This window comes from Scyliorhinus torazame, chromosome 17 (assembly GCF_047496885.1).
Source record: "Scyliorhinus torazame isolate Kashiwa2021f chromosome 17, sScyTor2.1, whole genome shotgun sequence".
Taxonomy (NCBI): domain Eukaryota; kingdom Metazoa; phylum Chordata; class Chondrichthyes; order Carcharhiniformes; family Scyliorhinidae; genus Scyliorhinus; species Scyliorhinus torazame.
Genome location: NC_092723.1, coordinates 174,870,583 through 174,886,167, shown reverse-complemented (window position 1 = coordinate 174,886,167; position 15,585 = coordinate 174,870,583). Strand labels below are relative to the sequence as shown.

At 45.0% G+C, this 15,585-nt stretch overlaps 1 protein-coding gene and 1 long non-coding RNA gene across 4 annotated transcripts in view; one reads left to right on the top strand and one right to left on the bottom strand.

Annotated features, from left to right (window-relative positions):
- hapstr1a (HUWE1 associated protein modifying stress responses a) overlaps window positions 1-1,518 on the bottom strand; it is a 34,566-nt gene extending 33,048 nt beyond the window's left edge. Inside the window, exons 1-2 of one of the 3 annotated variants that reach the window (XM_072481709.1) lie at window positions 1,146-1,518; window positions 534-614 (exon numbers count right to left, since the gene is read on the bottom strand). In XM_072481709.1, the coding sequence (XP_072337810.1) occupies window positions 534-614; window positions 1,146-1,356 (292 nt within the window). In that variant the 5' untranslated portion in view covers window positions 1,357-1,518. The remainder of the gene's footprint in view (window positions 1-533; window positions 615-1,145) is intronic. The other 2 variants (XM_072481710.1, XM_072481708.1) reach the window with 2 other exon arrangements.
- Window positions 1,519-2,036: 518 nt separating this feature from the next.
- Window positions 2,037-14,182, top strand: LOC140394439 (uncharacterized). The gene is made up of 2 exons (XR_011935882.1): window positions 2,037-2,307; window positions 13,146-14,182. It is a non-coding gene; the product is annotated as an uncharacterized lncRNA (long non-coding RNA).
- The last annotated feature ends 1,403 nt before the right edge of the window (window positions 14,183-15,585 follow it).

The following is a 15,585-nucleotide window of genomic DNA, read 5'->3' as shown; positions in this document are numbered from 1 at the left end:
TAGAAATCATGAGTCATGCCAGGGACACCGGACAAGAAGGGGGAGGGGGTCCTGATCTCAGCAAAAATTTCAGAAAAGTAAAATCTACTCAAAAAAGTCCAACTGATCAACAAAATTACTTCAGTTCTTGAAAGCTGCACTCACGCCAAAAAGGAGAAAAGCAAACGCGAACAAGAGACATGATTTTTTTTTTCTTTTTACAGATTATTAAGCAAGCTTTAGCATTAAGGCCTCCCAAAGCAAACTGAACCACAACATTTCGCCTTCAATCCTTTGACAATTGGCTGAGGCACATTGGTGCTGCTGGTGGTTACTAGCAACTGCAATTAAATGATACAGCATCCACTCCACATTATTTTCAAACCGTGCTCCTAAATGGGGGGGGGGGGTGAAGGTAGGCAACCATCGTGTTAAGAAATCCACCCTCCATTAAGAGTGCAAGGGTTCAAGCACCCACCACCCCCTCCAAAAGCCACAGACACACACAAGTGACAAGACGACTGCAGCCTAGAGGATTAAGGGTTTGCATTTACCTTTGTACACATTGGTGACGGCCGAGGCGGCGTTTTGAAACGGGACCCAGAGTGACAGCCCTTGTTGTTGACAGACTCGATCTACAAAAACACACAGGGATTTGGGGGGGGGGGGGGGGGGGGGGTTTGGGGGAGAAGGAAGGGGGGGATAAAAAAAAATTAGGAGAGCAATGAATGCAAACAGAGTGCCTAAAAAAAACCATACGCACCGTCCAGATAGAGATCATATATATATATATATTAAACAAAAAAGAGATGGACAACCGTCTTTGGATAGGGAGAGGGGGAGAGACTCGGCCGGCCATGTTTGATTTCGCCATTTTGGTTGCGACTGTTGTTTTTCCCCCTCTTTGGGGTCTCTTCCCCCTCCAAAAGACAAAATAGGGGAGAAAATATTTAATAGATATATAATTTGTTTATTAAAGATATAAACGCCGGCGAGAGATCCCCCCCCCCCCCTCTTCCTTTCTCTCTCGTCCTTCATTCGCATCCCCCCCCCCAACCCACACACACAACCAGGAGAAAATGAAGGACTTTTTAAAAAGGAAATTAAAGCAATATTGAGAGGAAGGTAATGGGTGGCGAGGGCCCGGGCCCAGCCCGGCTGTGTACCTTTGTACAGCTGGGCGACGGCGGTGGCCGAATTCTGGAAGAGATGCCAAAGTTTCTGCTGGGTCTGCTCTTCCTCCAGCGACGCCCTCTCCTCCTGGCTCTGCTCCTCCTGCTCGCTCTCCGCCAGGCACTGCCTCTCCCACTTGGAAAACCAGTGTTCGGGGCAATGTTCCTGCATCTCCGACTCGTGCTCATCTCGCTTATCCTCCATGATAAATCGATCAGTCACAATCGCCCTCTCTCTCTTCAATATAAATATTTATTCAAGGGAGGAGGAGGGGGGGGGATTCTTTTTCCTTTTATATTATGGATTTTCTTTTCCTCTCTCCCTTCCCCTCCCCCCCCCCTTTATTTTTGTGAGGTTTTTTTATTTTTTCTCTCCCTCCCCCCTCCTCCTCCCCTCTCTCGTTCCTTCCTTCCCCACCCCCCCTCCTCCCCCTGCTCACATTTACACACGGAGCCACATTAAAAGCCTGGCCCCGCGCCGTCAACAATCGCCCCGCTTGTACTTTTCGCTGACGTTATTAAACTGAAGGGACGCGCCCGTCCGGCCGGCAGCCCGCCCGCCCGTCCGTCAGAAAAAAAAAGCCCCCGCGGCCTCCAAGGGCCGGAAGTTCAATGCCCATGCGCGCGCGTCAACCCCCCCCCCCCGCCCCTCCCCCCTCACTCGCCCCGCCCTCCCCCCCTCACCTATCGCTCACCCATTGGTTGATCGGACGGACGGACTCCTCCCGTCCTCCTCCTTTTCCTCGGCCGGGCGGGCTCGCCGTCGCCACTTCCGCCGTTTGATTGGTGGGTCCATGCGCCCTGGCGTCATTCGCCTCTGACGCCGCGTCGCGTAAAGGGGGGAGGCGTGGCCAAGGCCGTCCCCTCTTCCCCCCCCTCAAGAGCGCATGCGCTTTCGTTGCGATGCTCTCTCTCTCACGCCGCCTGGAGCCGGGGGCGCATGCGCCGCTACGCGACGCGGGGCCTGTTGGCGCGGGCGGGGGCCTACTTGAAGTAAGCGGCCAGTCACCGCTGTGCTGCGGGGAATGAGCAGCTCCTCTGTTGGTGCCGCGCTGGTTAACACGGGCGGTATCTCCAATGTTATTCTTTGCTTCAGTGCCCCGGGCATCTTTACATCCAGCCAAGCAGGCCTCAGTTTAAAGTCGCCTATTGTGGGGTAAGGACATAATGGATATAAGGTCGTCATCCAGAAATCTTCCTTCAGAAGATGCTTCTTTAGCCAAAAAGTGGTAAGAATGGGGAACTCCCTACAACAGTGGTTGAAGGGAATAGTACAGAGGTATTTAAGGGGAAGCTAGGCAGATGTTTGAGGGAGAAGGGACTCAATAGATGATTACCATCTAAATAGAGGGAACAAGATGGGTGTAGGAGGACTGCACCATAAACGCTGGCATGAACTGGGTGGCATGGTAACACGGTGTTTAGCACTGTTGCTTCACAGCGCCAGGGTCCCAGGTTCGATTCCTGGCTTGGGTCACTGTGCGGAGTCTGCATACCCCCACCCCCTGTGTCTGCGTGGGTTTTCTCCGGGTGCTCCACTTTCCTCCCACAAGTCCCGAAAGATGTGCCTGTTTGGTGAATTGGGTGTACTTGTAATATGATAAAGATTTAATTTTGGGGGCTGAATGGCCACATGTACTCTGAAAGGTGGCATCCCCCAAACAGTGCTGCATTCCCTCAGCCCTGCAATTTTCAAATTTGGGGTACAAACTTTTTGTTTTGAGACTGAAGAATAATTTTTTGTTTGGACATTTAGCCTTCGAGTGAAGCAACTAACGACGCTCCATAGTTACAGAGTCGGCTAACTTTCCACAGCTTATGATTTATTTCTTGTTACAAAACTGCCAAGTTTATTGAAGGGGGAATTGTAGTTACACTCAATGTCATTTCTACATTCACTGTTTCCATAATGGACATGTCTACATATTTAACTATTTGTTACCTATGTTTAGTTGTTCATGGGATGTGGGCATAGCTGGCTTGACCAGCATTTATTGTCCCATCCATTTGCCCTTGAGAAGGTGGATGGTATGCTGCTGCTCTCATGCTGAAGTCCATGTGGTGCAGGAACACTAACGGTGCTTTCAGGAAGGGAGTTCCAGGGTTTTGACCCAGCAACAGGGAAGGAATGACTATGTTGTTCCAAGTGAGGCTTGTGTGTGACTTCGATTGGAGGGGAAGGTGCAAGTGGTGGTGTTCTCATACATCTGCATCTGTCTTGTGCTTTTGGTGGTAGAGGTCACACGTTTGGAAATTTACAGAGCTTGATTTGCAAATAACTTCTCAAAAAGGCAGCTGGGTTCCTTTCAGGAATTATTTTGAAAATGAAACCGCCTAATTTGCTCTGCCTACTTGCTGAAAGTAAACACGGCTCTAACTTTAAATGTATTTTCTCTATTTGTTCCCCAAATTTTCCCTTGGTAAAGATTAGAGTTAAAAGGTACGTTGCACAAGATATTAGTTAGACTGTTTTCTGTGAAGATTCAGCTATGGGAGTAGAATTAGACTCTGCAACCTGTGGATATAAGCACTGGTACAGGCATGATTGCTATTTATTCCTACTTTCGAATATTTACTGGTTCTATCTACAGAGAAAATAATTTATATTGGAATATAATTGGAAAAATGTGAAAATCAACAGGGAATAAAAAGTTCATGCAGAGTAAAGTCAAGAAAGTATGGAAAATGTATAGTGTACAGGGTTAACAGCAAACTCTTATCATCTTGGATAAAATGATTTCCTGTTAAGCACACTAGCTAAAAGGTATGGGAAACAAAAAATATACAAAGTATGATATGGAAAAGACTGGCCATGTGACAATGTGATAAAATGAGTAGCCCCTCTATCAAGATATTGCTGCACATTGTTTAATTCAATTTTCATTTTAATATATATATAGATCAAAAGTCTATCTCGGGCGTGCATTTCCTGTTTGCACTTCCTGTGCGTACAATTTTGCCGTCATAAGTTTCTTCACACTATTTCCCCATCAATTGCCTCAAAGTAAAGTCCGAGTACAGGAGGGAGATAGAGAACTTAGTGGTAATGGGGAAATGACAAAAATCTCTCTAAGTGTCAGCAAAACTAAGGAGCTGGTCATCAACTTCAGGAAGCGAAGTGTCGTCCATTCCCCTGTCTATCATTGTGCCACAGTAGAGATGGCGGATAGCTTCAAATCCCTCAGTGTAAACAACAATCTGTCCTGGTCCACCGACGTCAACGCTACAACCAAGAAAGCACAGCAGTGCCTAAACATCCTCAGGAAATTAAGGAAATTCGACATGTCCACAATTTCTATAGATGTACCATAGAAAGCTTCCTATCCGGCTGCATCACAGCCTGGTATGGCAACTGCTCGGCCCAAGACCGTAAGAAACTACAGAGAGTCATGAATACAGCCCAGTCCATCACACAAAACTGCCTCCCATCCATTGACTCTGTCTACACGTCCCGTTGCCTTGGGAAAGTGGGCAGTATAATCAAACGATCCCTCCCACCCGGGTTATTCTCTCTTCCAACCACTTCCATCGGGCAGAAGCTACAAAAGTTTTGAGGACACGTGCCAATAGATTCAAAACCAGTTCCTTCCCCATTATTTGTTTTTTTAAATAAATTTAGAGTACCCAATTACTTTTTTCTAATTAAGGGGCAATTTAGAGTGGCCAATCCACCTAACCTACCCTGCACATCTTTGAGTTGTGGGGATGAAACCCACACAGACATTGGCAGAATGTGCAAACTCCATACAGACAGTGACCCGGGGCCGTGCCTCCCACCACTTCCTTGATGATATTACCAGACTCTCGAATCGCCAAGTTAGGGTCTGAACTGATCTTTCTATGCATCTTCTCTACAGTTGTAGCACTATCTCCCGTACACTTCACCCACTGTCTATGTTTATGCATTTTCAATATGTATCCTCATGTATAGTATGTTCTATGTTTTCATGTGTGGAGTGAACTGCCTGGACTGTAGGCAGAGTAATACTTTTCACTATCTCAATACACGTGACAATAAGCAATACAAGCAGATAGGCTGAACTAAATAGATTGGGAATGTATGAAGCAAAAGAGACTATGGGCATTTATAAGGCAACCACATTGCTGTGGGTCTGGAGTCACATGTAGGCCAGACCAGGTAAGACGGGCAGATTTCCTTCCCTAAAGGACATTAGTGAACCAGGTGGGTTTTTACAACAATCTGCAATGGTTTCATGGTCATCATTAGATTTTTAATTCCAGATTTTTTTTATTGAATTCAAATTCCACCATCTGCCCTGGTGGTGGATTCACAGAAACAGGCCATTTTGCCCAACCAGGTCCAGGCGAGGGTTTGTACTTCACAGGTGCCTATCTTCCATCTTTTTTCATCAACATATTCTTCTATTCCTCTATTGCTTTTTCACTTAATTGGATCTATACTAGTCACCTCAACTTCTTGTGATGGTAATTTCTGAATTTTAACCTCTACCTGGACAAAGACGTTTCTCCCAAATTTCCTCTTGGATTTAGTGACTATCTTGTCAGTATGACCCCCAGTTCTGGTCTCCCATGCAAGTGAAAACATCAAGCAGGATTTTTTGGTGTCCCTCTTCCCCCCTCCCCACGCAGTGTATTTTGCAGTTACGAAGGTGGCCTGCCATTGACTGGTGATATGATCCCAGGCCACATCCGAACAGTGACTAGGATACTGGATCGAAACCCCAATATTTTATTTTATTTTGTAAGACTGTGCGGAAAGAATACTTCGCTTCAGGCGTGATTGCGCAACAAAATAAGGATTTGGTATTTTTAAAACAACACATTATTAAAGCAATATTAAAATCTTTAACCACATACTCAAATAGCTTACAATTACCCCTTAAACAATACTACTCAATACAGTAAATACAATACCCTTAATTACTACTGTCTCTATTCCCAATTATACAACAAGAAAGGAAAAAATATACAGTTCTCAAACAATCCCACATCCCAATGGCACAGAGTAATATTTGCTTTCCAGAAATTATTTGGCTGCTGTTAGAACCCCTGCAGACTCTGGCTGGATGTCTTCAAAAAGCTGTTTCAACTGTTTTGTTTCAGCTTCCCCCTTGTCCTCTGACAAGTCTGCACTGCTTGAAATACTATTCATCTTTTTTAACTATCTGCTGTGAGAGCAAAGAACTTCACCTGTGGACTCGGTGTTAGCTAGGTCAGAACTCCACTCAAAAGCTTTCTCAAAATGCGTGAATGCCTTAGCTCCCGGCAATTACATCATCTCCCCAAGCTGAAAACAAATTAACTCCACAGGCTGCAAACACATTAACTCCCCCTAGTTAAACAGCAATATATTAGCCAGGCTTTTACGATGGTTTATTTCAAATACCAGTCAAACGCACCCTAACCTAGGTGTTTAACCCTTAAATTGCCAAATGTTTATAATCCAATATATTCCAAGTCCTGCATTCGTCACACTGCCAGCAGGATTTTCCAGTCCTGCCGCTGTCAATGGGGTTTCTCATCGTTTGCACCCTCTGCCCCCAGGGAACCCACAGACCAGAAGATCCCACTGGCAGCTGGAAAATCCCACCCATCGTCCCTAAATCTATCTTATCAAATCTATCCATAATCTGAAAGAACTCTTTCGGGTCACCCCTCAGTCTCCCCTTTTCTAGAGAAAGGAGTCACAACCCTGTTCCTCTTTTCTGGTCGGATTAACCTCTAATTCCTGCTTACATTTGTGTAGATCTTTTCCAGTGCTTCTATATTTTTTATAAAATGGAAGTCAGGACTGTCTGTGGAATCACCTAAGGTTCTATACAAGATTAACAGCATTTATCAGCTTTTCAATTCAATTCCTCCTGACATGAACCCCTTTCTAATTGCCTTATTAACATCACTGCATTTAATGGTTTGTGTATTTGTGTTCCACAATCCTTCTCTAATAGACATTTGGGTAGAACCTTGTAGACTCGTGCCTGCCAGAACGTTGAGGCCTTGCTCCGGTCAGCCCAGTTTCCTAATGGGTGAAGCTTTGCCAAGGTTCTTTCCCAGGACAATGGCATTAGCTCCCTGACTAATTGGGAAGCAAGAGCGGGATGACAAATGCATTCTGTCAAGGGGAGGATTTCTAATTCGAGGGGCCACCACATGGGTGACGGAGTCTTGCCAGCATTTGGATTTTTGAGGCTCTCAAAGCACAGGTAGGAGCGGAGAGCAGAAAGACTTTTACCCACCCCACCCCCCCATCCACTGTTTTCCCCCCCTACATGGAGGTTCTTCGGATGCAAAAAAACAACAGTCTGAATGAAATCAGGGGAACCCACCAATTTTTTAAAAGGGAAAAAAGTACCCACATGCTCGTTGAGAAAAATCCTGTGCATTGCTTTTTTTTTTTTTTTGGAGCACCTCAAATGAAATTTTCAGCTAAAATGAAAACTTTTTTTCAAAGAATTGCAGTTTAAAATTATGCGATCACGTGTTCTCATTGAATTCTCCTTTTTGTCCTGGCTCCGACCTGATATTTTAATTCATGCTCATTGAATTCTCCTTTTTGTCCTGGCTCCGACCTGATATTTTAACTCCAATGTTTTGACATTTTGCAGTTGTGCAAGCTTCACATTCTGATCATGTGCCATTTGCACAGCTTGACGGAATACCTGGGCAGCATTGAGTCAATCTCACTGCTCCAATATTTCTCTTCCGCTTTCAGCGGCACAGAGTCTTACAGCACCGAGAAAGAGGCCCTTCAGCCCATCTCGTCTGCGCGGCTGTCACGCACCTATCTATTCCAATCCCATTTTCCAGCACTTGGTCCGTAGCCTTGTATGCTATGATGTTTCATGTGCTTGAGCACTCTAGCAGTACCAACCAACTGCTCAAAACCATCCAGTTTCACCTCTAGATTGATACTTTTACTTGCATCCTTTAAATCAGCAGGCTCCAATTGCTGAGTATTTCTGACTCGGAGTGATTCTTGGTCATTTGAAGAAAATCCCGAGGACAAATTTCAAACTCTTTATGCAATTGAAACTTAGATTAATTTTTTGGTGCAGCATGTGAGAAAAAGAGGATGGTTGACCTATCCAGAGGAGTTTTTTGAAAAAGATAACCAATTGCATGGATGAAGACAATGCCACTGATGTAATGAGTCTATCCATTGAAAAATCAAAATTTTGAGACAAATATTTTGGGAAAGAATGTAAGAGTCAACTTTTACGGAAATAATATTCGTGAGGGATTGGCGTCTGTGCTTGATTTGAGCCCACACAGCTTGCAACAAATTCCAAAACAAAATCTTGAGCGAAATCCAAAATAAAAAATCATTCCATCGGCCAAAATTTACACAGTTGTCAACTTATACTGTTGGCAGTCAATATTTCCCTCATCTGTTTTGTGATACGATTTTCCATTGAATGATTAACCATATAAGACAGTGGTAGGCCTCGTCTTTTTTAATTCTTTCATGGGACAAGTACATCGGTGGCGAGGTCAGCATTTGCTGCCCGTTCCTAGTTGCCCTTGAACTGAATGGCTTGCTAGGCCATTACATAGGGCTATTTAAGAGCACTGCATCCTCGACTGAGCACCATACTTCAGGAAGGATATGCACTGGAGAGAGTACACAATGATTCCAGTGATAAACAACGGCAACTATAAGGATATGGAAAGGTTTGATCTGTTTTCCTTTGAAAAGAGGAGGAGACATGACAGGGGACATAAGTGCAGAAGGGCCGATAACATAGCACTATGATAGGGCAGCACGGTGGCCTAGTGGTTATCACAGCTGCCTCACGGCGCTGAAGTCCCAGGTTCGATCCTGGCTCTGGGTCACTGTCCGTGTGGAGTTTACACATTCTCCCCGTGTCTGCGTGGGTTTCGCCCCCACAACCGAAAAATGTGCAGAGTAAGTGGATTGGCAACGCTAAATTGCCCCTTAATTGGAAAAAATAATTGGGTAATCTAAAAAAAAATTTAAAACAACATAGCACTATGATGTGTTAAACAGTCCTCGTCCTTTGCTCGAATGAAGAACATCTGAATTTAAAATGTGGATCCTGAGCAGGCAACACGCACGAACAGACTCAAAAACAGCTTTTTCCCCACTGTTACTAGACTCCTAAACGACCCTTTTATGGACTGATTCACACTACACCCCTGTATGCTTCACCCGATGCAGGTATTATCCAGTTACATTGTGTACCTTGTGTTGCCCTATTATGTATTTTCTTTTCTTTCCTTTTCTTTTCATGTACTTAATGATCTGTTGAGCTGCTCGCAGAAAAATACTTTTCACTGTACCTTGGTACATGTGACAAAAAAACAATCCAATCCATTGCCATTAAGAGAGGGTTTTTTGGAAGACTTTGAAAGCTGAATCTTGTCTGACCTAAACTTTGACAACTGTCATGTCATGGGTTTGTCAGCCACGTAAGTAATACTGAATTGTGGACCAGTTTAGCTCAGTGGTCTAGACAGCTGGTTTGTGATGCGGTGCGAGGGCAGCAGCGTGGGTCCCCCCCCCCTCCCCAGGGGAAAGCAGCTTATGGCCATCTGGGACTTGAGAGCGGATGTAATAAAATAAAAACAAAACCAGCACCTGCCTCCTTAACTCGAGGGATGTTAAAACTAAAAATCAGAAGTGAAATCAAATTTGTCACCTAAGGCTCATCTTCTTTAACTACCTACATCCATCAACACCAGCCTCCTTGAGATTCTTGCCCTGAAACTGGCAACAAACATGCGCGCAAGTTTGTTTGGTCCCTGGCTGTAGAATTTAATTATTTTGGGGAACTGGGATGTTAACATGACCTAACTGCAAACTTGACATGAAAATTTAAATATTGTTCCACGGCACGGTGCCACAGTGGTTAGCACTGCTGTCTCACTGCTTCAGAGTCCCTGGTTCGTTTCCGGCCCTGGACGACTGCCTGTGTGGAGTTTTCACTTTCTCCCCGTGTCTGCGTGGGTTTCCTCCGGGGTGCTCCGGTTTCCTCCCACAGTCCAAAGATGTGCAGGTTAGGTGGATTGGCCATGCTAAATTGCCCTTAGTGTCCAAAAGGTTAGGTTGAGTTATGGGGATATGGTGGAGGTGTTGCCTTAAGGGTGCTCTTTCCAAGGGCCGGTGCAGACCAGATGGGCCAAATGGTCTCTTTCTGCACTATGATTCAAGATCCTGAGGGGTACGAACAGAGTAAGTACGGAGGAACTGTTCCTTCTCAAGTGCACATCAAGAACTAGAGGGGACAGATTCAAAATAATGGGCAAAAGAAGTAGAGGTGATGCGAGGAAAAACATTTTCACCCAGAGAATGGTTGGTTGGAGTCTGGAAAAGAGGACAATGGAGGCATGTTCGATCGAGGTGTTCAAAAGGAAATTGAATTTCTACCTGAAGGGAAGAAATGTACAAAGTTATGGGGCTGAAGAGTAGAATGCTCTCAGAGAACCTTTGCAGGCCTTATGAGCTAAATGGCATACTTCTGCACTGTAAAGATTCTGTGGACTTCGCGAAGGACAAAAAAAGACCAGGAGGAGGTGCCACATAAAACAGGAAGTTTGAAGAATCTCACCATCCCGTGGATGTGATGAAATGCAGTCTAAAGATTTTTGCAACTCAAACCGTCCTAAACATCTCCAGTATTATACTTTTGGTTCTGAAATTTTTTAACTTTGAGTCCTGACAAACTTACAAGAGGTGTACAAACGCTTTAGCCAAAAATCAAGGCTGATCTTTACGTGAGATTAACATTTACATGGGTGGCACAGTAGTTAGCACAGCTGCCTGATGGTGCCGAGGACCCGGGTTCGATTCCCCCAATTACCACGGGAGCTCATACTCTGTGGTAAAGAGTATCTCATGGGGCTTAGTCCTTGCCCCGCCCCCCCCTCCCCCGAGGGGGCCGTAACAGTATCGATGATCAATTGATGTTACAGTTGAATGCTGTATTGATTTGTGCCTGTTTTCTGTGGCTGCACGTTCTATGTAAAGCAAGTGCAGAAGGAGCAGGGGGTAGTATCTTGCCTTGTTGCAACAAACTCAAATTTTACACCTACCCCATATTATCAATTTTATTGGACGACTTGTTTCTTATCCCATTACCACTCCCTTTGGCCTTGCACCATCATCCCTCTTGTCATTTATTTACTCCTGTCCTTCACCCCAACACAGTCCCACCCTTTCGTTCTTCCCTTCGCCTCCCTGCTTTCCCTGTGTCTGCGGCAGTTAATATCTTTCACATTTGTAATATTTTCCAGTTCTGATGAAAGCTTATGCACCACGGGTGTGGGATGGAGTCTGGCCCAACTCCCCGAGGCCCAGATCAGAGACAGCCACAGGGCTGCCAACTCCTGAAGCGGGCTAGTTAAAAGGCCCATCCTCAATTTTCAGGGACCTTGACCTAGTTGCTTTGTAAAATATATTGTAATAATTTTTTTTTTTAAATTAAGTGTACCCAATTCATTTTTTTCCAAATAAGGGGCAATTTAGAGTGTTTAATTCACCTACCCTGCACATCTTTGTGTTGTGGGGGCGAAACACACGCAAACACGGGGAGAATTTGCAAACCCAACATGGATAGTGACCCAGAGCCAGGATCGAACCTGGGACCTCGGCGCTGTGAGACTGCAATGCTAACCACTGAGCCACTGTGCTGAATTATATTATAATAATAATCTTTTATTGTCACAAGGAGGCTTACATTAACACTGCAATAAAGTTACTGTGATCAGCCCCTAGTTGCCACATTCCGGCGCCTGTTCGGGTACACAGAGGGAGAATTCAGAATGTCCAATTCGCCTAACAGCACTTCTTTCGGGACTTGTGTGAGGAAACCAGAGCACCCGGAGGAGCCCAACCCTTGTGCGTCGTGCCACCCCATCATGTCACTGCATGCCCCTCAATCCACTCCCCATGGCACCTCATACCCTCTGCCAACCTAATGCCAACTCATGCTGACCTAGGCCCCACCACCCTTTATCCTTACATCCTGCATGTCAACTCGCCCAGTAGCCACCCTGGGTAGGCCTCAGGAACCATGTTGAAATGACGCAGAATAAAGGTTTACATTTTTATTACAACCTTTACTATTTTTTTAAAAACCATTCCAATTCAAAACTTTAACTCCTTATCCTGTTATCAAAACAAACTGACTTGCATTTATAACCCAACATTAAAGACATCAAATCCTTTAGTAACCTCTTTTTGATTTGTCAATCAAATTGATCTTGCACCCTCCCTAGGATAGTGATGTTAATAATGGTCTAATGATTGCCCGTGGAGAAATGTCAACAAACAGCTATTGTAATTGCTAGAACATATTTTTCTCAACTCTCATTGACACAGGCTTTGTTTCACATTTTTGAAGCGCTAGGCATCTGAATAACTTCGCAGCTTGAGTTTTCCTTACCTCTCACTGACAGAGGCAGGCTGTTTTGAATTGTTAAACTGTTGGTTATTTGAATAATTTCATAGGCTGACACTTCTGCAGACATTAGCCGGCCTTCACCATAATTTACATCTCCTCCACACTTCGGGATAAAGTCCTTTCTACAGTGAAAGTAGGATCTGTCTGAGCTCAGCACTCGGTTCAACGAACCCTGCAGAGTTTGGGTATCCCCTATTCGTGAGTCACGCCTGCCCCCATTCCTGGAGTGGCCATAATGGGATCTGTTGGGGATGGTGGCGGGACAATTGGATCCGTATCCCATTTTCCATTTTCAAAGGTCCCTGGAGTATCCATGATTCCGTGAACATCGGGCCAGTTAACTGGCAAATAACTAGCGGTGCATGCTGCGAGATCCGCTGAGTATTTCCAGCCTTTTCTGTTTATATTTCAGGTTACCAGCATCTGCAGTATTTTGCCTCCACAAAGTACCTTCCCATTGACTTCACTGGAGAGTTAAGTTGGGCGGAGTGTAAAATCAATTCCACGATGAGCAGGAGGTTAATACTATCTGAACACAGTATACTGCCAGTGCTTAAAATAATAATAATCATCTTTATTTTTGTCACAGGTAGATTTACATTAGCACTGCAATGAAGTTACTGTGAAAATTCCCTAGTCGCCACATTCCGGCACCTGTTCAGGTACACTGAGGGAGAATTCAGAATATCCAATTCACGTAAAAAGCACATCTTTCGGGACTTGTGGGAGGAAACTGGAGCTCCAGGGCGAAACCCACGCAGACACAGGGAGAACGTATTGACTCCGCACAGACATTGACCCAAGCCAGAAATCGAATGTGGGACCCTGGCGCTGTGAAGTAACTGTGCTAAACACTGCTACCGTGCCGCCCATGGAGGCAGGGGTCATGGCTAAGGTATGAAATGAATACCTTGCATCTGTCTTTACCAAGGAAGGAGATGCTACCCAGGACATGGTGACAGTCAAGGAAATTCTGTCCCGTAAGGGTTCAAAATTGATGAGGAAGTATTGAATAGACTGTCAGTACTGAAAGTTGACAAGGCACCAGGACCAGATTAAATTCATCCGAGCATGTTGAAGGAAGTGAGCTTGAAAACTGGAGGGACACTGGCCATATTCTTCCAGTCTTCTCTGCACTCACGAGAGGTGCCAGAGGATTGGACAATTGCAGACATCGCACCCTTGTTCAAAAAAAAGTTGTAAGGATAGCTCCAGAAATTACAGACCAGTCAGTTAAGAAAAGTGGTGCTAATATACAAAGGTTCCACTACCAACCCAAGAATACAAGTTATATTTGTTACATATGGGCAAGTAATGTGTGGGTGGCGTATCCCACAGAGGGAAGTTCAGAGTATTGAGCCACCAGACACAAGAGTGATATCCATTCGCCAAGCAACTACTGTTTACTGCCTGTTATAACCCCACAAGACCTATAGGGAGGAACTGACTAATCTCCCCATGAGCTTCATGGAATACGAGCTTCCCCGCTGTGGGATGGAGACCTCTCAGCGGGATATTGGAATTGGGACGAGAAAGCTGGCCCAGGTAGGGGTTGTGTGCAGTCCTGTTTGGGACTTGAATTGTGCTTGTACGTAGTTTATTATGACAATAAACCTTTTTGTTAAACTCTTGTCGGACTCCTCTGACGATTAAACGGCCAAATATTAAAGTGCATTGGGGAGACGATGTTGATTTATGAACAAATTGTTCAGGACTGGTACCATGGCCATTCTTCATGTTAGCAGATGTTATATGCACCACCGTCCAAATTCCTTAAATGTAAGCTTCAAAAGTTTTTTAAAAATCATTCATCTATAAAATAGCTAGAACAACCAGTAGGTACGGTTGGGGATACAGCTGTGTCCGAAATGTTTAAGAACAGCAGTCACCGTTCAGCGCACATTCATAAGATCCAATCTGTCTAGTTACTGACCACATACAGTAAGAGAATGTCCGAGAATAAAATCCACGATGGGACAAAGAAATACATTTCAGCATTAGTCTTGAACACATTCTCGAAGCATGACATTAATTAAATGATACCCGCAAAGGGATATGGATTAATTTTACGTCCCTCAGCAACTCAAAACCAAGTCAAGACGAAAAACACATCAATCAGATCTGTTTGCCGATGTGGATGAAGCAACAAAGGAGGAAATGAGCAAGATGAAGTTGGAGGTCATGCACAGCTTCAGGAAGGAAACACAATGAGGGGGGGAGGGGGGGTGATCAGAGAAAAATCCACACAACCGGGTAATTGTCATCCAATGATCTTGTTCCCTTCTCAAATCCTTCAGCGGGAAGATTGTGCCATGTCATTTGTCACATTTCCTGAGTTTGAGAAATTTCTGCAGGTATCCCAGGTGTTCAGACTGGGCAGATTTTAGAGCAGCACGGTAGCATAGTGATTAGCACTATGGCCTCACAGTGCCAGGGTCCCAGGTTCGATTCCCGGCTTGGGTCACTGTCTGTGCGGAGTCTGCACGTTTTCCCCGTGTCTGCATGGGTTTCCTCCAGGTGCTCCGGTTTCCTCCCACAGTCCAAAGATATGCAGGTTAGGTGGATTGGCCATGCTAAATTACCGTTGGTGTCCAAAAAGGTTAGTTGGGGTTACTGGATTACGCGGATAGGTTGGAAGTGTGGAATTAAATGGGATGCTCTTTCCAAGGGCCGGTGCAGACTCAATGGGCCGAATGGCCTCGTTTTGCACTGTAAATTCTATGAATTCGCAGGAATCTGGCAACCGTTTCCCAGCTATTTAAAAGGAACAGAGAGGGGAGATATAGAATCCCTACAGTGCAGACTGGGGCGTTCGGCTCATCGTGCCTCCGATCGAACACCTTACCTAGGCCCACTCTCCCACCCCATCCCTGTAACCTCATAACCCCACCTGCCCTGCACATCTTAACTGTTCACATTACTTATTAATGATTTGGACGAGGGAACTGAATTAATTATCTCCAAATTTGCAGATGATACAAAGTTGGGCGGGAGGGTGGGCTGTGAGGAGGATGCAGAGGTGCTTCAGC